The 18,291-nt window shown below is 57.4% G+C and overlaps 7 protein-coding genes across 7 annotated transcripts; 5 read left to right on the forward strand and 2 right to left on the reverse strand.

Annotated features, from left to right (window-relative positions):
* Window positions 1–592: 592 nt before the first annotated feature.
* Window positions 593–1,535, forward strand: SLS55_004678 (uncharacterized protein; the record flags this gene model as incomplete). Its single annotated transcript, XM_066776134.1, has 3 exons — window positions 593–829; window positions 886–1,406; window positions 1,463–1,535. 3 exons carry the CDS (start codon window positions 593–595, stop codon window positions 1,533–1,535), a joined length of 831 nt encoding a protein of 276 aa, XP_066634015.1.
* Window positions 1,536–2,666: 1,131 nt separating this feature from the next.
* SLS55_004679 (uncharacterized protein) lies at window positions 2,667–3,221 on the forward strand (the record flags this gene model as incomplete). Its single annotated transcript, XM_066776135.1, has 2 exons — window positions 2,667–2,674; window positions 2,726–3,221. The coding sequence occupies 2 exons, from the start codon at window positions 2,667–2,669 to the stop codon at window positions 3,219–3,221; spliced, it is 504 nt and encodes a 167-aa protein (XP_066634016.1).
* Window positions 3,222–3,345: 124 nt separating this feature from the next.
* VPS11 (Vacuolar protein sorting-associated protein 11) lies at window positions 3,346–6,614 on the reverse strand (the record flags this gene model as incomplete). Its single annotated transcript, XM_066776136.1, has 8 exons — window positions 3,346–4,143; window positions 4,194–4,736; window positions 4,791–5,126; window positions 5,173–5,406; window positions 5,457–6,086; window positions 6,137–6,436; window positions 6,487–6,549; window positions 6,600–6,614. 8 exons carry the CDS (start codon window positions 6,612–6,614, stop codon window positions 3,346–3,348), a joined length of 2,919 nt encoding a protein of 972 aa, XP_066634017.1.
* A 532-nt stretch (window positions 6,615–7,146) lies between these two features.
* Window positions 7,147–9,150, forward strand: YRA1 (RNA-binding RNA annealing protein; the record flags this gene model as incomplete). The annotated part of the gene is made up of 5 exons (XM_066776137.1): window positions 7,147–7,380; window positions 7,432–7,461; window positions 8,492–8,656; window positions 8,708–8,778; window positions 8,829–9,150. 5 exons carry the CDS (start codon window positions 7,147–7,149, stop codon window positions 9,148–9,150), a joined length of 822 nt encoding a protein of 273 aa, XP_066634018.1.
* A 1,274-nt stretch (window positions 9,151–10,424) lies between these two features.
* ALD5 (aldehyde dehydrogenase (NAD(P)(+)) ald5) lies at window positions 10,425–12,248 on the forward strand (the record flags this gene model as incomplete). Its single annotated transcript, XM_066776138.1, has 4 exons — window positions 10,425–10,483; window positions 10,534–10,933; window positions 10,990–11,805; window positions 12,033–12,248. The coding sequence occupies 4 exons, from the start codon at window positions 10,425–10,427 to the stop codon at window positions 12,246–12,248; spliced, it is 1,491 nt and encodes a 496-aa protein (XP_066634019.1).
* A 1,290-nt stretch (window positions 12,249–13,538) lies between these two features.
* On the reverse strand, window positions 13,539–14,783 carry SLS55_004683 (uncharacterized protein; the record flags this gene model as incomplete). The annotated part of the gene is made up of 1 exon (XM_066776139.1): window positions 13,539–14,783. One exon carries the CDS (start codon window positions 14,781–14,783, stop codon window positions 13,539–13,541), a length of 1,245 nt encoding a protein of 414 aa, XP_066634020.1.
* An 814-nt stretch (window positions 14,784–15,597) lies between these two features.
* Window positions 15,598–16,738, forward strand: SLS55_004684 (uncharacterized protein; the record flags this gene model as incomplete). Its single annotated transcript, XM_066776140.1, has 4 exons — window positions 15,598–15,722; window positions 15,782–15,813; window positions 15,863–16,193; window positions 16,282–16,738. The coding sequence occupies 4 exons, from the start codon at window positions 15,598–15,600 to the stop codon at window positions 16,736–16,738; spliced, it is 945 nt and encodes a 314-aa protein (XP_066634021.1).
* Between the last annotated feature and the right edge of the window lie 1,553 nt (window positions 16,739–18,291).

An 18,291-nucleotide genomic window follows, 5' to 3' on the forward strand; every position in this document is an offset into this window, starting at 1 on the left:
AGAGTCTATCACGCGGTCGCCTTGTGCCAGTAAGCGAGCATTCACTTGGCAGCCTTATTACCCGCCTATTCAAGCAAGGCCACCGTACTTGGCAACGGACTTCTACTGATAAGCGGAACATCAAGCTTGGCAGCCGCCGTCGCGCCTCGCCTGCTCACTGGACCTGAGCAAGCATAAAAACGTCCAAGATGCTTGGCCGCGGGACCTTAAATCAATTCCTCCTCGCGGCGCCCACTTTCACCGCCTTGCCAAGCCCAAATGGTGGGGATGATACCACCTACGCTCGTAAACCACACTCCAATGCATTGAAGTTCCAGTGGCACCAAGACTCTTTCAACTGCGAAGGCGTTACTTCTCGGACCGTCATACGAACTACCAGCACGAAAGGGGAAGGAAGCAAGACTCAGGCTCTCCACTGCACACCGCGGCGAGTCCATGAGCAATGTGTTTTATTCCATTGAAACTTGATTGCACCAGCGTGAACAGAAGACTATAAAGAAGATGGCTGACGGCATGCAACTGACTGCATCCCGCAATCTCTTCAGACTTCTCCCACATCAGATACTTTGGCGGACGCCTCCAACTCCCAGCCATGCAATTCAAGATCTCTTTCGTCGCCGTCATGATGGCAGCCACCGCCATGGCCCGCGACAGGTGCGCTGCTCCCGAGCCGTCCGAGGAACTTCTCGAGGTCTCCCGTGAGATGGGCTTGAGAGAAGCGGCTGCGAGGGAGGCTGGCATCTCGGCTCGTCAGTCGGGCAGCATCACCGTCGACACTTGGTTCCACGTTGTTGCAGCAAGCAATAGCGTGGCTAACGGCTACATTACTGTAAGTCTCGTTTAGATGTGAGAACTGCCACGACCACCGTCTGACATTACATCCAGGACGCCATGCTTGCGGATCAGCTGGACGTCCTCAACGCCCACTACGCCCCCCACGGCATCTCCTTCACCCACGCCGGCACGACGCGCACCATCAACCGCAGCTGGGCCGACGACGGCAACGAGCTGGCCATGAAGCGGGAGCTGCGCCGCGGCGACTACAAGACGCTCAACCTGTACTTCCAGCGCACGCTCGACCAGGAGGCGCTCGGCTACGCCTACTTCCCGACCAGCGCGGCCGAGGGCTCGACCGACTACTACCTCGACGGTGCCTCCATCATGGCCCAGTCCGTGCCGGGCGGCAGCGAGGCGCCGTACAACCTGGGCGGCACCGCCACCCACGAGGTCGGCCACTGGCTCGGCCTGTACCACACCTTCCAGGGCGGCTGCACCGGCGCCGGCGACTCCATCGCCGATACCCCCGCCCAGTCGGGCTGGGAGACCGGCTGCCCCACCACGAGGGACTCGTGCCCGAGCGACTCCGGCCTGGACCCCGTCCACAACTACATGGGCTACTCCGATGAGTACGTTGAAAATCAATCTCAACACTTTGATACGAGACTGACCTTTTTGACTCCAGTGCTTGCTACACCGAGTTCACTCCTAACCAGGAGACCCGCATATACAGCATGTGGGAGCAGTATCGTGCTTAGTCGAAGAAAGAGCCGTGTTTCCGAGGCGTTGTCGTGATTAGGCTGAGTTCCGGACCGTGTACAGAGAAAATAGTGATGTATACACAACAGCAAAGACATAGCTACACATGCTTTGAAGGATAATAAAAAAGATTAGACATTGAGCTTGGAGGCTTTCCGTTGCGTTTTTCATTGAATTGAGGACACATAATTTCTGTTATCCCCAGATCCACCATACGTTCATCAAAGCGTTGGTGTTTTAGTGGTCAAATACGTCGGGACTACAGCAAGCAGGAGTACCGATCTTCGTGGCTGCTGAGTGCGTTCCCATACTTTCGCCTAGGGAAATTTACTACCAAGGAAAGAATGCCCGCCGATAAGTCCCAGGCTCGAGCCCTGGCCAATGCAAAAAAGTCTTTTCTTTTAGTTGCTTTCATAGCTTCTTAGCATGCCTTTCCTGGGGGTTTTCTTCCGGGGAGGAAAACACGAACTGTTGCTGAACGACAGTCTTTACATTATTTTCCACAACAACCGCCCGATTGTTCTCGGTAAAACCAAGTATGGCACGCAGATGTGCAAGACCGTTTGCATAGCAACATCACATGAAAGCTGCGTACCGTGTAGACCGCCAGCTGCATGTTCCCGACAACCGAAACATCCGCCTGAAGATCCGGCTGGATGCTTCCCGAAACATGCCGGATCCCACAAAGAAATTGCTCCATCTGTCGGCAAAGGTTGATGCAGCTGGGCGTTTGCTCCTCACACACACCGCCGTTCCCCAAAGTGGTTCGGATACTTATACCAGCCCCGACTACCACCATAACCGTTCATTTCATTTCATCTCCCGTCAGCGATCCCGAGCACGTAAACCGTGCGTGAAAGTTCGTTCAAAAGGTATAGTAAACGATCCGAATTTTCCACTCTCAATAGCCCTAAACCATTGCAACAGACGGTCCTCCTCCACCCAACCAACCAACCAATCAGCCGACACCGAGCCAACAAGCCAGCCGAACCAACCATATCCGCGCCATGCCCACCGACAAGCAAAACGCCGAGTTCATGTACTCCATGCTCAAGCAGCTGGAGGTGAAGTACATCGACTGGAAAGTCATCGCCGAGGAGCACGGCATCAAAACCGGCCACGCCGCCCGCATGCGCTGGTGTCGTTATCGCGATGCTCGCGAGGGGGCGAAGCCCGTTCCCCGCAAGAGCAACAACAACAAAGACAAAAATAATGGTGGCGGCGCTTCCTCTGCCGATGACGGCGATTCCCAGTCTCGTGACGGCGGCGGCGGCGGTGCCAAGGCGGCGGCGGAGGACAAAACTGGCGGAGGAAAGAGGAAGAGGGTGGCGACGGCGGGTAAGAAGGGTGCCAATGCCAATGCCAATTCCAATGCCAGTGACGATGATGATGGTGATGATGATGAGGAATTCCCGGCGAAGAAGGAGGAAGGAGGGAGCGACAGAGAAGACAACGGGAAGGTTAGGCCGAAGAAGAGAAAGGCGGATACTAAGGAGCTTGTGAAGAAGGAACCCGAAGGGGATAATGACTCCGATGTGCCGATCGCATTGATGAAGCGGATGACAACCAAGACCGAGGTGAAGGCGGAGAAGGCCAAGAACGAACCGAAGGTGGAGGGAGCCAAGAACGAGCCGAAGGGGGATCGCACGCTCTATGATATTCCTCCAGTGAAAAAGGAAAAGTAGACCTACCTGATGGACTGGGCGTGTAAGAAAACTTGACTGGTTTCGCTGGGCATGCGCGTGGCGGAGGGATATGGTTATGCAACAGTTCATGTACATTCGTCAAACAACTTCTTCTCGCATCTATCTACTCCGTGGTCGCAGCACTCATGACACCCCTTCCAAACCATTCGCTGACCGTTCCGAACTTATCCCTACTCTTCCCCAATGCATCCAAGAAGATATCATGCCTCTCAGCGCTCTCCTCTTGGGCTTTCTTGATTGCCTTGATGGTCGCGTTCTGCGGTGCACAGATCGGGCATTCAACACCGCTTGTTGGATCCTCAATATCACGCTCGAAGTCGACGTTCAAACAACGCTGATGGAAGCTGTGGCCGCACATGAAGTGAACGGTAGGCTGATCAAGTGGGTGGGGACATGACGGACAGCGAGTTGCTGTAAAGGCCATGGGCTTGGTGTTGAGCGTCTCTAGCTCCTGCTTTTTCGTCGCCGTATCCGAGGTAAAGGTTTGTATCATCTTACGGTTGTTGGCAATTTCGCGGCGCTCTCGATCAATGGTCGTGGCGAGGTACTTCTTGATCATGCCCATAGTAGCGACGCCATTGGAGCTCAGCGTTTGGATGACTTGCAGGGGGGCCATAAGACCATCTTCATCGATCTTGCGAAGAACGGCGTCGAGCTCGTCGCCCGCCTCTTCTAGAATGGCTGGAGATGACGTGAAGTAGGCAAGCGCGGTGGGGTACAGGGAAGGATCCTCTGGCCCATACTTTCGAAGTGCCTTGATTGCGCCGGGCGTATCTTTGGCCGACGTGTAGGCTCGGAAGATGTCGGCACGAAGACCTTGTTGCTCTCTGACAAGGATAGTTCCGTCCTTGAAGTTCGTCAACTCCGACAGGAGCAGGACGTTGGAGTTGTCAATCGGGATCTGCGGTATGGTTAGAGGATTGCGGTAGTGGAACTTAGCATGGCACTTACGTCTTTGCCCTCAACAAGCTTCTTGGCCTTGCCCTCCCACTCTTCTTTATCACCATCTCTCGCGCTGGCCGCCGTGTGCAGATACATTTCGAACAATGTAGTATAGAGATCAACCTTGTCTTCCTCGCCTATGTTGTGCGAGTCGATGCAAGCTTCAAGGAAGATGATGAACTCATTGGGGTGGTCGACGAACGACGAGAAAGCTGTGCGAGGCTTAGGAACTTTGTACTCTGATGCAGGCTCATCAACGGTAGTCTCGACAATCTGTGCTTGGCTCGCTGTCGTTCTCTGATCGCCGGACCCTGGTGAAGAAATGACGTTGACGTTCATGTAAGGCAAGGGGAGAAGCGCGGCCAGATTCTGGACGGCAGTTGTGGCGTTGCTGACGATTCCCATGCCCGGGGTTACCGGGGCGTCAGGTATAACCACGGCATCCTTTTTCGGCTGAAAATGACCGGTATAGTAGTCAATAAAGACTTGGGTCATATCCTTTGGGCAATGCTCGAGCAGGACGGTGGCGTACTTCATGAAGTTCTGGTAGGCCTGGTGACTGTCAGCTAGGTTGTTCTACCCTCACACGAATGGCTTTTTGCGTACAGTTAAGGGTTCGAGGCGCCAGATGTATGCAAGTGCCTCCGCGTATCGTTTCGAGTCCTCGATCAGAATATCGACTACCAGCTCATGCTCGTTGTGTTTCCTTGCCAGAAAGGCTGCTTGGTCGAAATAGCCACCCTGACGGCACATGGCGATGGCAGTGTCGAGGTCAAACTTTGGATCACCAGGCGACCTGATGAACGCCTCGAGCTTGTCGACATCCTTGAGCTTGGCATAGCAATTCAAAAGTAGAGTTGTGTGATCCGGAGTTGCCTTTTGGTGCTCGTGTAATTCCTCGAGATATTCAATCAAATTGTGGATTCGTTGCGTGTCGAGAAACTGATCCACGTCAGCTCAATTCCAACACGATTTCTAGAGATCATACCTTGCGGATAACCTGGGACGGCTCGGTGTTGTCGATCGCCTTGAGGTACTGCTGCATTGCAGTATCATAGTCGCCCTTCTGATAGAGGTGATCGCCATATCTCCTGAGGATTACATTCTGCGTTGCTTTGTCGACGCCAGCCTTCTGGGCCATGTTGATTGCAAGCACATAGAGGTTCCTCTGGTAGACGAGTTCGAGCTTTTGCTGGAATGACTTTTCATGGTATCGGAAGAGCTGCAAGCGGTCAGTAAATCTGGGCAGGGACGAATAGGGCATAAATGTACTTTGCCGTCTTGAGTAAGTACGAAGAGATCCCCCCACTCGACAAACAAAGCTTGGACCCCGGATGGCAGAGCCTCTTGATGAGCGATGATCTTCAGGTCGGTGTCTAGAATGGTGAAATTGGATGTAGAGAACAGATCGTCGGCGGCGCTGCCGCCGAAAGCCCTCACTGCACGCGTGATGGTATTCGCTTTTGGAGGGGACACGGCGGCAGTATAATCCTTGTAGGTGCCGATCATCTTCTTCGGCCCCTCATATGCACCAAATGAACGCCTGCCACCCAGCCCGTAGCAGTAAAGACCATCATCACGGGCAACAATGACGTCCCCGGTTGATCTGTCGACGGTCATGCAGTCTACACCACAGCCTGTCTCGTCCAGCGTGCGGGCCGGCTGTCCTTGGCCTCTTCCAGATATAACCAATGTTGATATGCGACCCGTCGTGGCAATGTACAGCGTGGTGATGCTGCCCTCTCTGAAGGTTATGCCGGTTACGGGCTCTTCGGTCTCAAAAACGGTTCGTTGGCGCGCGCCACGGTCGTGGATAAGGTCTCCTCGCACGACAGTCACAGACCCATTCCCGAAGCCAACAGCGAGTTGCGACAGATCATCCATGGCCGCGAAAGCAGTCACCTATAACTGTGTGAGTGGGAGCCAGGCCTTGAGAGCGCGCGGTGGCTTACGGGAAACTGCTTCCTTCCATTGTGAATCGTGAGAGTAGACTGACAGCGCGGAGCGTTGGTCTTTTTCTCCAGTTTGTCGAGGGCCCAGACCTTCAGGGTTGGCTCGCTCGAGAGGTCTTCGGCTATCGTTACGAGCAACGAGGTGCCTGGGACTTGCTTCATGTATCGAATGGAGCCGGTTTCATGGGCTTGGAACTCGCGGACGACCTTGAAGGCGCTCGAGATGATGCGGACGACGCCATCTTGGCTGCCCAGGAAGACATTGTCGGATCCGGACGCAACACTGGTGATGTTCCCTTGCTGCAACAGAGTCAGGGCGGGAAGTATGAGGGTGGGGAGTGGGGCGGTACATCGAACAGCGACGCGTCCGGGAGCTTGACTTGGGAGACGTCGAAGAACTTGAACGGTTTCCACTGCAGCAGAGTCAGCGCGGACGGGAGATAGAGCTAGCGGCGATGCGTACCCCCGCGAAAGCCATGGCATCAGTCCATTTTCCAGCGTCGTCGGCGAGGTGCCTAGTGGTCGGGCGGCGGAGTGATATCAGATCGCTGCCAAGCCGGGGGCCCGTGCGCTGCCAGCGCGTCGCGAGGGCGGGCTGCATTCCTTCGGCGCCTGCTCCCTCCTGCTTCGCCCTCTCCACAACACCCATCATCGCGACTTCCAAAGCCACGTCGCTTCATCTCCAGCTAATTGCACGCCCCTGCAACCGCGACTTTTACTCCAGTTCGCCATCGACGCCGACTTCTTTCTTCTGCCACTCCCCGACCTGCGCGCGTCCTCACTCCGTGCGACAATCTTGCCTGACTCCCAGGCTCTGCACACCCACGCGCTTTCCACTGCACACCCCCACTGAAGTGAGGTAGCCGCTGCCGACGCGACTTCACCCGCTCTCAATTCTGCTGCGCCTCTCCAAAGTCTCGACTTCTCTGAGACGCTTTGCACCCGGTCGACTACCTACGTCACCCACACCAAACGAACACCCGAGCAACACCAGCAATCCTTCAGCCAATATGTCGGACAAGCTCAACCAGTCCCTTGACGAGATTCTCAAGGCCAACAAGCGCGCCACCCGCGCCCGCCCTGCTACGCGCCGTACTGCTAGCGGCAAGGGTGCTGCCGCCACCGCTCCCGTCGGTGGCGTCAAGAAGAACACCAAGGCTCCCAAGGCTGCCACGAAGGCGAACATCCCTACTGGACCTGCCTCCAAGGCTCATGGAGACAGCAAGATCTTGGTCAGCAACTTGGTACGCTCTCCAACTCCTCCGACCTGCCGAGCCTCAGCTGACACGCCACAGCCTCACGATGTGACTGAGCCTCAGATTAAGGTATGTTGAGCGCGAAGGCCGCTTAGCCTTGGACTTCTCTCGCCGTTCCTTTTGAGACGCACGATTCTCGCAAACTTCCTCTTGAACCTTTCCGGGGCGCGTTGGCATTCTCCAAACACATGCAAGGATACGCTGGTCGACCTCACTCCAACAAAGCGCATCTCCCGCTTGCTCTTGCTCGTCCTTCTATGAGCTCGACGCAGAGCCTGAGATTGATCGCACGTTGTACGTCTCGCGGACAAAGCGTTTGGATGCTACAAGACTGCCTGGCAAGCAGCTTGGCTCAACGCGGCGCGGACATCAGAGTGATGGTTTTGAGATTTACCTACACTGGTATCTCTTACTCGTACTATGCGGAGATTGAGACACCGTGTCGTGGCAGCATTGGCGTCAGCGAGCACAGCAGTGAAGCAGTACAGCACAGCATCTTGAGCAACTCGAAAAGCTATCGACTGGCCTAAGTACCATACCACGACAAGCCCGGAGATCGTCCCATACCTCAGTCGGCGAGGAAATGGTCATTCAAGTATACGAAGACCTGGGACGGGCCGTTATTTCTGGATCCTTCCGGTTCTTCCGCTTTGGTGTGCTATTGGTGTTCCCTTCAGACCATGGCACCATGTCCGCGACTGTTGAAAGATGCGCGTATGGACACATCTAGCGAGTTGGGCTTGTGGAGAAGAAGAGGACTATATCGTGCCTTTTCGGCATGCACTGGAAACAGCGTAGAGCTGTAATTGCCCAACCCGGATCGCTGAGGATAATACGGCACCTGACTGTGGATCTCCGTTTGTCCGTTTGGCGACACCTACCTTCTGTACTGGACCATCGGAGTGGACACGGACGAAAGTCCCACTACTAATGTTCACTGCTGGCTCGCTGAACTGATGCTGCTCGTCTTGCTATAGTCGTTACTTGGTTTCTGGACTTTTCATCGACCAGCCACTTTCCGTTTGCCGCGCCTAGGATCGTCATGGAATTCGAAAATGCGCGTATTCAATAACTCGACTAATCCCCTGCTCTCTTATAGGAGTACTTTGCGAAGAGCGTTGGACCGGTCAAGAAGGTTCTGCTCACCTACGGTCCCAACGGCCAGAGCCGCGGTGTTGCTACTGTCATTTTCGCAAAGTCGACTGCTGCCACCGAAGCCGCCGCGGCCCACAATGGCCTGAAGGTTGACAACAGGCCGATGAGGGTAAGGGTCTCGGTATCCTCTTGAACGTAGGGGAGCGCTAATACTGGTCAGGTTGAGGTCATTCTCGGTGCCTCTGATGTTCCTCCTCCTGCCCCGGCCAAGGCGCTTGGCGATCGCGTCCAGTAAGTTGAGGTTGTATGTGATGGCGAAGGCGGTACTAACGATAAAACAGGCAACCCAAGAATGCTGCGAAGGCTCAGCCGAAGCCGGCTACCCAGACCAAGGCTGCCGCGGCCGCTGGCAAGGCGGCGGCAGGCAAGAAGAAGCGTGGCAAGAGCGTCAACCGCCCGAAGCCGAAGACGGCCGAGGAGCTCGATGCTGAGATGCAGGACTACTTTGACAGCGGCAACAATGCAGGTGCGGACGGTGACACTGCCATGGCGACCAACGGAGCCGCTGTGCAGGCGGCTGGCAACGGCGGAGACCAGATGGAGGATGAGGTTATGGTGAGTGCTGATCCTTGGCTTGGCGGAAGGGCTTGGCAGGGTGGCTGACAAACTTGTTCAGTAAACGGGAATCACAAGCACCACGTGCATGCTGGGCGATCCTAAATTGCGATACGAGTCAGGGAGGGTCTGGAGCTTTGGTACCAGGGGTATCCACGTGCCTTGCCATGTGGCGGCACTCGTTTCTTCGGACTGTATTAAAACAGAATTGCGGACGGGCTCTCGACGGACAAACTGCTCTCTCTTCAGGGCTCGCGGCGTTCTTCTTTCGAGCAGTTGCTGGCTGCTGTGCGCGGGTCGGGCCAGGCGAGATCTGGCAGGGCCAAGACCAAGCAATTGATAGAAGCTTATAATAGCGAACAGTGATGATCACGGCACTAGCATGAGATCCGAACCCAAAGCAGTGGGCAGTGATGAGGCTGGCGCGTCTCGGGTGAGCGCGTCCGCTGATCCAGCCATGGTGAATTTGGCAGTGCAGTTGTTGAGGCGCGCCGGCTGGGGGCGTGGGGCAAGGGGTCCGGGGGCTGTGGGGTGGTTGACGTCTGGCAGGGCGGCTGCGGATTTGTGCGGAGAAACGGGAACGAGGCCTCTTAGCGCTGGCCAAAGCCTCGGCCAGGCGTGGGCCGGCGCTGAGCCATGGCCAGCCGAGCCTCCACCAGTGCGGTGCCGCATCCGCACGCGCGGTTCCCCAGCTTTAGACTGTTGGGCACGCTGCCACGCGACTGCGCGGCGCCGCACGACGAGCGCCGCATGGGCTGCCTTGGCCTTAGTTCCGCTGAGCGCCGGCCGCCGCAGCGCCGGCGCCTCGCTCGAAAGGAAGCCGACTGGTAGGGGTCGGCCGTGGGGCTCCGCACGGCGGCCCCGCGAGTCGTGGACGGTACGGTTCCGCTCTTATCGGCTCTGTCGTCACCGGGCGAGCTTTGTGCGCGCGCTGCTCGCCCCGGCAGCTGGAGCCCACCAGAGTGGGGAGTGCTGGGTGGCAAGCTGAATGGCTGAGGGCGAATCACCGGGGCGTGGAGCGCGTGTGGTTGGACAGCGGCGTTGTAGGCGGGGTAAAACAGCCCGCGCGCGAGGGGCCCCTCCACGATTCCTCACGACCGAGACAGCACACTGCTCCTTGCGGCTAGCTCCACCGCCGCCCTCGACGACGGTTGACCGGGGTGCGGGGTCTTGTCGGGATATTACTGCATTGGCGTGCGCCAGACGCTGCCGTAGTACTTAAGCCTGGCCGTCCCCGCAGCCGCTGAGCTTCATCCACTATCTTCACTCTCTCCTCTCCATTGATACCCATTTCCGCTTCACTCTTCCTCACACCTCCCACCATGACTTCCACCACTCTCCACACGCCGCACTCCGGCAAGTACGAGCAGCCGACCGGCCTGTAAGTCCCGCCGACTGCGCCATGTCTGACCCCGAGCTGACTTCTCCCAGCTTCATCAACAACGAGTTCGTTGCCGGCGTCGACGGCAAGACCTTCGAGGTCATCAACCCCGCCACCGAAGAGGTCATCTGCTCCGTTCACGAGGCCACCGAGAAGGATGTCGATATTGCCGTCGCTGCGGCCCGCAAGGCTTTCGAGGGCGAGTGGAGGAAGGTCACTCCTCAGGACCGCGGCAAGCTGCTCACGAACCTCGCCATCAAGTTCGAGGAGAACACCGACCTGCTCGCTGCTGTCGAGTCGCTCGACAACGGCAAGTCCATTACCATGGCCAAGGCCGACGTTGGCAACTGCGCCGCAACCCTGAGGTACTATGGTGGCTGGGCAGACAAGATCCACGGCAAGGTCTGCGAGACCAACCTCGAGACTTTCTCGTACATCAAGAAGGAGCCCGTAAGTCCTCGCCGCGTGTCCAGTCCGCGCAAACCGTTACTAACACAGTCATGCAGATTGGTGTTTGCGGTCAGATCATTCCCTGGAACTTCCCCCTGCTCATGTGGGCATGGAAGATCGGCCCTGCCATCGCCACCGGTAACACCGTCGTCATCAAGACTGCCGAGCAGACCCCTCTCTCTGCGCTGGTCGCCGCCAGGCTGATCAAGGAGGCTGGCTTCCCTCCGGGTGTCATCAACGTCATCTCTGGTTTCGGCAAGATCGCCGGCCAGGCAATTGCCTCGCACATGGACATTGACAAGATCGCCTTCACTGGTTCGACTGTCATTGGCCGTCAGATCCTGAAGTCTGCTGCTGGCTCCAACCTGAAGAAGGTCACCCTCGAGCTCGGTGGCAAGTCGCCCAACATCGTCTTCGAGGACGCCGATATCGACAACGCGATCTCCTGGGTCAACTTTGGTATCTTCTTCAACCACGGCCAGTGCTGCTGCGCCGGTTCCCGCATCTATGTCCAGGAGAGCATCTACGACAAGTTCCTGGCCCGCTTCAAGGAGCGCGCTCTTCAGAACGTCGTTGGCGACCCCTTCGACCAGGGCACCTTCCAGGGTCCCCAGGTCTCTCAGCTCCAGTTCGACCGCATCATGAGCTACATTGAGCACGGAAAGAGCTCCGGCGCCACTTGCGAGACTGGTGGCAAGCGCAAGGGTGACAAGGGTTACTTCATTGAGCCCACCATCTTCTCCAATGTCACTGAGGACATGAAGATCATGCAGGAGGAGATCTTCGGCCCCGTCTGCGCCATTGCCAAGTTCAAGACCAGGGAGGATGCTATCCGCATTGGCAACAGCACCACTTACGGTCTGGCCGCAGCTGTAAGTTCTCACCAACGTCCCTTTAGCCTTCTCCGTGTCACACCACCTCACACCACCCACCCCATACTCCTCCCCATACCCCACCCATTCCCACTCTCATCCTTCCCCAACCTGCTCCCCCATGACCGTTGCTCCGCCCTTCGGCCCCACCAACGCCCACCTATGACGAACGTCTGGGCCCCCCGAGATATGAATGTCCCACTGACCGCCGATCTCTTGCGTCATAGGTCCACACCACCAACCTGAACACCGCCATCGAGGTTTCCAACCAGCTCCGCGCCGGCACCGTCTGGGTCAACTGCTACAACATGCTGCACCACCAGCTTCCCTTCGGCGGCTACAAGGAGTCGGGTATCGGCCGCGAGCTCGGCGAGGCTGCTCTGGACAACTACGTCCAGACCAAGACCGTGTCCATCCGCCTGGGCGACGCTCTGTTCGGTTAAGCGGACAGAAAGCAAATACAAAAAGGAAAAAAAGAAAATAAGAAAATTGTGGTATAGTTGTCATGATCAAGGCTCTGTGCCAAACATCTGGAGGCGAGCGAAATTGAGCTTCGGTGCGTCATCTTATCACACATGGCGCGGCTGTATTGCTTTCTTTTTGCGATTTGGAAGCTGCACACACATCTTTTACCACGCATATCCTCATCGAAAATGCCTTGACCCCTAGGGCTTTTCTCAACTGTACATACTATATATCCAGCCATACTTCATGTTTACGAGTACGAATGCTACAACAACGTTTCAATTAACTTCACAATCGCCAGTGACTACTACCTACCTTCCCAAACTGTCTCGCTGCGCTTCGCCCCACTCTTCTCTCTGATACGTACGTATGTAGATACCTGCCTGGCGAAAAGAAAAAAAAAAGGTGCGATCCGAGCCCTAACCCTTTCGTCACGGCCTCCGCCACCGCCTCCGCCTCCGCCGCCGCCGCCCTCCCCCCACTTTACATACCCTTGCTTGCAGGCCCCGGACGAAGATTTCAAGAATGGAACAGTTCCGCGGCGACCATGACTCGGCGCAGGAGACGAAAGTGGCAACCCGTATCGTCCCTGTCCGGAGATGGCCGCGCAATGATGCGTACACCGTTGCAGATCACTACTGATGCGATTATAGAGTCGAGGTGATAAGGTTGCAACTGAGAACACGGTGGTGGGGGGTTTTTTTTTGGATGGGATGAATGAACTTGGAAAAGAGATGCGAAGGGAAAAAGAGGAGGGGAGGAAGAAAAACGAACGCAGACTGCCATTCTCATTTCGAGAAACCAGCAAGAGACCAGAGGACGTGGAGAAACAACCCGCGTATACATTTCATCCTATTCGCAGCCTCATTAGATGGATGTGGTATCGTACAATTCCTGTCCTCTCACTAGTTTGCCTATGTCTCCTTCCACGAATCTCCTCTGATCAGGCTGCGGAACGTAAAAAACAGAAGGAAAGAAGGGAAGAGGGAGATGAGCCAGAAAAACGCCAGTAAATGATCCAGCCCAGCGGTCAGATGAGATTCAAAAAGGGAGGGGAAATTCAAAGGGAGGAGAAGAGGAGAATGACGCCGTGCTTTTCCAGCCCCGCTCTTTGTGGCAGGTTATAGGTGCAAATTGGTCGCCCACACTCTTTCCCACTTTCGTCTCGTCAGCAATCGCTCTCCCTCGATTCAATTTTTTTGTTGAGCAACTGCCCCTCTCCTTTTGTCGCGTCCGCGTCGAAAACAGAGGGAAACAGAAGCCACGTCTCACATCCTCGCCGAATCCACACTCCTGTCCCTCTCATTCAGCGTCATCCTGACCGCGTTCCTCGCCACCATCAGCGCGCCGATTTCCCACGCGCCATCCTCCGCCTGCCTGACGTAGTTGTTCTGGCCACTTGCCCTTCCGCGCACATCCTCAGGGTGCTGTGCTACCACGTCTGCGTCCACGACCACCAGGCTCACACCCTCCCTGGCGGCGACGCCGCGGCCGTCGCGTCGCGCGCCTGCGAACAGGACAGTTTCGTCGGGACGAGTATCAATGCGCTTGAGCACATCGCCGAAGCCATTATTGCTATTACTAGCGTTTTCACTGTTCTCTTCGAGCAGGGCAATGCGGTCGACAAAGTTGTCGAGGTAGAGATGCTCAATGAGCCAGGCGGCCATGTCGTTGGTGCATTGTGAGTTGGCGCTGTCGACGGCGATCACAATGCGCGCGGACCGCTTGAGTAGCGATCGTAGCAGCGGCAGTACACCCGGCGCCGGGTGAAGCTGCGCATACATTGTCTTCTTGTAGAGGCGGAAGAGGTCATCGATCTGCGCCGAAGCCTGTTGCGGTGTAAGGGTGTGAGGGATGGAAGCGAGTAGATCCTGGAGGAGCTGCTTCTGGTGGACGGGCCAGGTTTCTTGGGCCTGGGGCGGATTGGAGGAGCAAAGGTCAGCGTAGGTGGTCTTCAGGGCATCATATGGTGCGTTGTGGGCATCAGCGACGGCTTGCAGAAGGGCGTCGGTGGCCAAGGAAGTGGCAGCGCGGTGATCGTAGAGCGTAGTGTCTAGAACGAAGGCGAAGCAGGTTTTGGTAGCCAGGAACTCGCTGAAGTTGTCGAGCGGGCGGGCATTGGGGGTATGCTCGACGGTGATTGTGGGTGCGGCCATGGCTTGGTCAGTATGGTGGGAACCGGAGGGAGCTTGGAGACTGTCGCGACGGAGAGCGGTGGCGGGAGAGAGGAGAGTGTTGGGGTGGGTTGGGAGCTTGAGACCAGGGCCTGTGTCTTGGATGGCTTGAGCTCCTGCAGGAGGTTGCGCAAGAGGCTGGGCGTCGTCCGGGGTTGGGGTGAGCACGTCTCCCATGGCTCCACGTGGGCTGCCTGGTTGGGCAATCTGCGCAGTGACTTGCGGATCTTGGTACTCGGAAGACTGCTGGTCTTGGGAGGGCGATTGGCTGTTCCGGAGTCGCCGCTTGTGTGTCCGGAAGTGCAGGAGGCGGGAGAGCAGAAGGTTGGATTTGGCCATGATTTCGGCTTTTGTACTGTGGCTTGGAGCACGGCTGGGGTAGGAGCTGGCCTAGCTCGGGGCAGGGATGATGTCAGAAGGGGACACAGCGCAGCGCCCAGCATCCAACATGCAGAGGGAAGGCGCAAGTTGGAAGTGAGCTGGCAAGAGCAGGGCAGCTAATCAGTCAAATACGACAAGGCAAGGGACTTGGCGGCAGGTGCCCAGCGGTGCAGCCGCCCCGGCGGTCAGAGAGCAAGCAGCAGAATCGCATCGCCCACAAGGCACGGGGGCTCGCGGGCACGCGGGGGCCATCAGCCGCGCCGGTCAGCTGCTGCGTGGGATGCAACCCAGTGACGACGGCCACTGTGCCGCGGTGAGCGGACGGCAGCCAAGCAGCCCGCCATCTGACCGAGTCAACTGTAGCTGCGCCGTCAGCTCTGCGGGTCCCTTGGGCACAAGCGGGGAGATCGGCAGCGGGTGCTCGGGCGCGCCTCCACACGCCGGGTGCGCAGCTGGCGGCGAGCCGGTCAGGACCTCAAGGAGCGGGATGCTCGCCGTGCAGCAGGCGGAGGACGAGGCGGTCTGGTGTTGGAGAGTTGATGCAGGAACGAGGGGAGGGTCGCGAAAGAGATACAGCGGGCAGAGCTCGCCCTCGGCGCCTGACTCGCGTGCCGAGGTCCGCTGCTGCTCTCCCCGCAACGCCATCCGCCGCCCCTAACAGCTCCCCGCGGGGCACGCCTCAACTTCTTCATAGCACATGCCCCAGTGACTTTGCATCTGCATCTGCTTCCTGCGTGCAATTGGCCTGGCTCCTCACGTCCACCCCTCCACCATGACGAGCGCCCCCAAGACGAAACAGCAGGCGCTCAGCGAGCAGCTCTCTCGCCCGCGGGAAGACCCTGGGACGTTTGAAAACATTCCCAAGATCCCCACAATAGCAGGGGACTCGGTCGGCCCGTACGTCAAGCCTGCAGATCTGCCCCAGACTCTCCCGGATCACTGATACGGCGCTGCAGGAGAGCAACGGACAAGGTCGTCATCATCACGGGTATGCACCGCGACATGTAGCAACGTCGCATCGACTGACGTGCACCAAGGCGTCAACTCTCCGACTGGCATTGGGCGTGCATCGGCCCACCAGTTCGCCCGCAACGGCGCAACGGCAGTCTACCTGTGCGACTACAAGGATGAATTCCTAAGCGTGCACAAGCGGGAGATCAACCAACTCTATCCAAAGGTCGACGTCCAGATCCGCTGCTTCGACGCCGGCGACGAGGCCTCGGTCAAATCCGTCGTCGAGGAGGCCTTGCGGCGTCACGGCCGCCTCGACATCATGTTTGCCAATGCTGGCATTGTCGGCAGCACCAAGCCCTTTTACGACTGCACCGGCGATGACTTTATGAAAGCGATGCGCACAAATGCCCTTGGGTAAGCAAATGAAGCCATGATGAGCCTCACAGCTAGCTTTGCCCTCTGCTCTGATCCAAGTCAATTGCCGCTCACTCTTTTACCCCAGCGTCTTCCTCGCCACCAAGTACGCCGCCAAAGCCATGCTCATCACCTCGGCCGCAAAGCCCTATCCATCCGGCTCCATCATCGGCACCGCCTCGGTCGCGGGCCTGCGCTCCAACGCCGGCGCGACCGACTACAGCGCGAGCAAGGCGGCCGTCGTGTCCATCATGCAGACGGCCGCCTACCAGCTGGCCGGCACGGGGATCCGCTGCAACGCCATCTGCCCGGGCGTCATCGAGACGGGCATGACCAAGACCATGTACGACGCCGCGCGCGCCCGCGGCACCGAGCGCAAGATCGGCCAGCTCAACCCGCTGCGCCGCGGTGCCGTCGCCGACGAAGTCGCCCGCGTCGCCCTCTTCCTCGCCAGCGACGAGGCCAGCTACGTCAACGGACAGGCTTGGGCCGTCTGCGGTGGCTTGAGCGCCGGCCACCCGTTCGTGCCCGGGAAGCTGGCATGAATGAGATGAGACCAAACACTCAGATCGGAGGAAATAATGTTGAGAGGCAAGGTGTGTGAATATGATGGTTGGGCTGATGGCATCGCGGAAAAGCACGGTGTTCGAGGTTTGGTAGTCGGTGACGTCTCTCTTGTGGGCTGTGCTTTGTTTCTCGTTCCGTTTCGTGATCAGACGACGGGTGTTGGGGGGAAAGGAGCAGATGTGGGAAGTCTGGCGCACTACTACGTACCGGCATGGCAAGCGTACCTGAAAGGCACCTGCCGGGACTAAACAGACGTAGTGCGTCCATTCTACCGCCGGTAAGACCCCGCAAGGGCAAAGTAGTCTGGAACGCCTTCTTTCGACGACATGCCAAAAGCGGCCATGATCACGCGTGTGCTGGAAGAAGGATCCTCGGAACAAGCATGACAGAGATCGGACTCCGTGGGGGCTTAGAGAGCCAAGAGCCACGACGATGAGTCTGGACCGAGATCCAGGAGGAAAGACGAGGTTCAGGCAAGAAAGGAGAAAAAAACATCTAAACTGAACGAGCATTTTACCCGTCGCGGCGTGCAGTACTGTCCGCAGTTAGCACATGTGCAATATGCATGTCATACTGCGCTACAACACACAACCACCACTTCCAAATTAAACCCCCAACCAACCAGCAAACTCCCAGCCCCATCCAAGGGAGAGAGGGACAGACCGATCTCAGCCCTGTGACAAGGCTTTGTGCAACTGCTGCTGATGCTCCTTCCGCCCCCCTTCTCATCACACCCCCCGGCCGCGGGTTGCAGATGGATTGTCGCGCGGAGAATATCTTTCCGCCAGCTCGTGGCATCCGACGTCGGTGGTTGGACGTCCGGGGAGGGGCGTGGCGCGCGCGCAGAAACAGGACCGGGAGGCGGATGCCTGTTTTTCGACGCGCTGACGCCTGCTTACTATCCCTGACTTGCTCTCTCCCGGTCCGCATCCTCTCTCATCATCCGCACCGCTCCGTTCGAATGGTTCGTCGGGGGCGTCTGAACTTCTTCGCCTTCTCTCGGGACTTCCGGAAGAGCTGACCGTCGTTTTGATTGGCGGTGCAGCGAGAGATGCAGAGAGAGGGAAACAAGAATTGCTGCTGACGATGGGTGAAAGAGTTTGGTTGGTTGGTTTCTTTGCCCAGGTCCAGGCCCCGGGGGAGGTGGGGAGCTTTCTCCGCCGCTTGCTGTGTTGCTCGTGTCATACTTGCAGAAAATAGTATGTAGGCTCTCGGACTTAAGATGGCGAGCCTCTCATCCGGGCGTGAGCACAAGAGGTCAAGAGAAATCGTCACCTTGATTTCCGCCCCATCTCGGCAGTAGCACACGGATGGTCAGGTAGCCGGATGGTTCCCAGATTAGCGGGGTAGCAATGTATGCACTCAGCCGCGTCGGCGGGCCGAAAAGTAGGGCCCCCAACAAGGGCCAAGGAAGACGCGGCTGCAGAGACGGTCGTTCGGCATCGGTCTCTAGTTTTTTTTTTTTTTTTTTTCCCCTGCGCATGAGCAGCAAAGTTAGCAAGCTGCACGCTAAAATCAGCTTCGCCACTTG

Source organism: Diplodia seriata, assembly GCF_021436955.1.
Source record: "Diplodia seriata strain FDS-637 chromosome Unknown scaffold_4, whole genome shotgun sequence".
Classification (NCBI taxonomy): Eukaryota; Fungi; Ascomycota; class Dothideomycetes; order Botryosphaeriales; family Botryosphaeriaceae; genus Diplodia; species Diplodia seriata.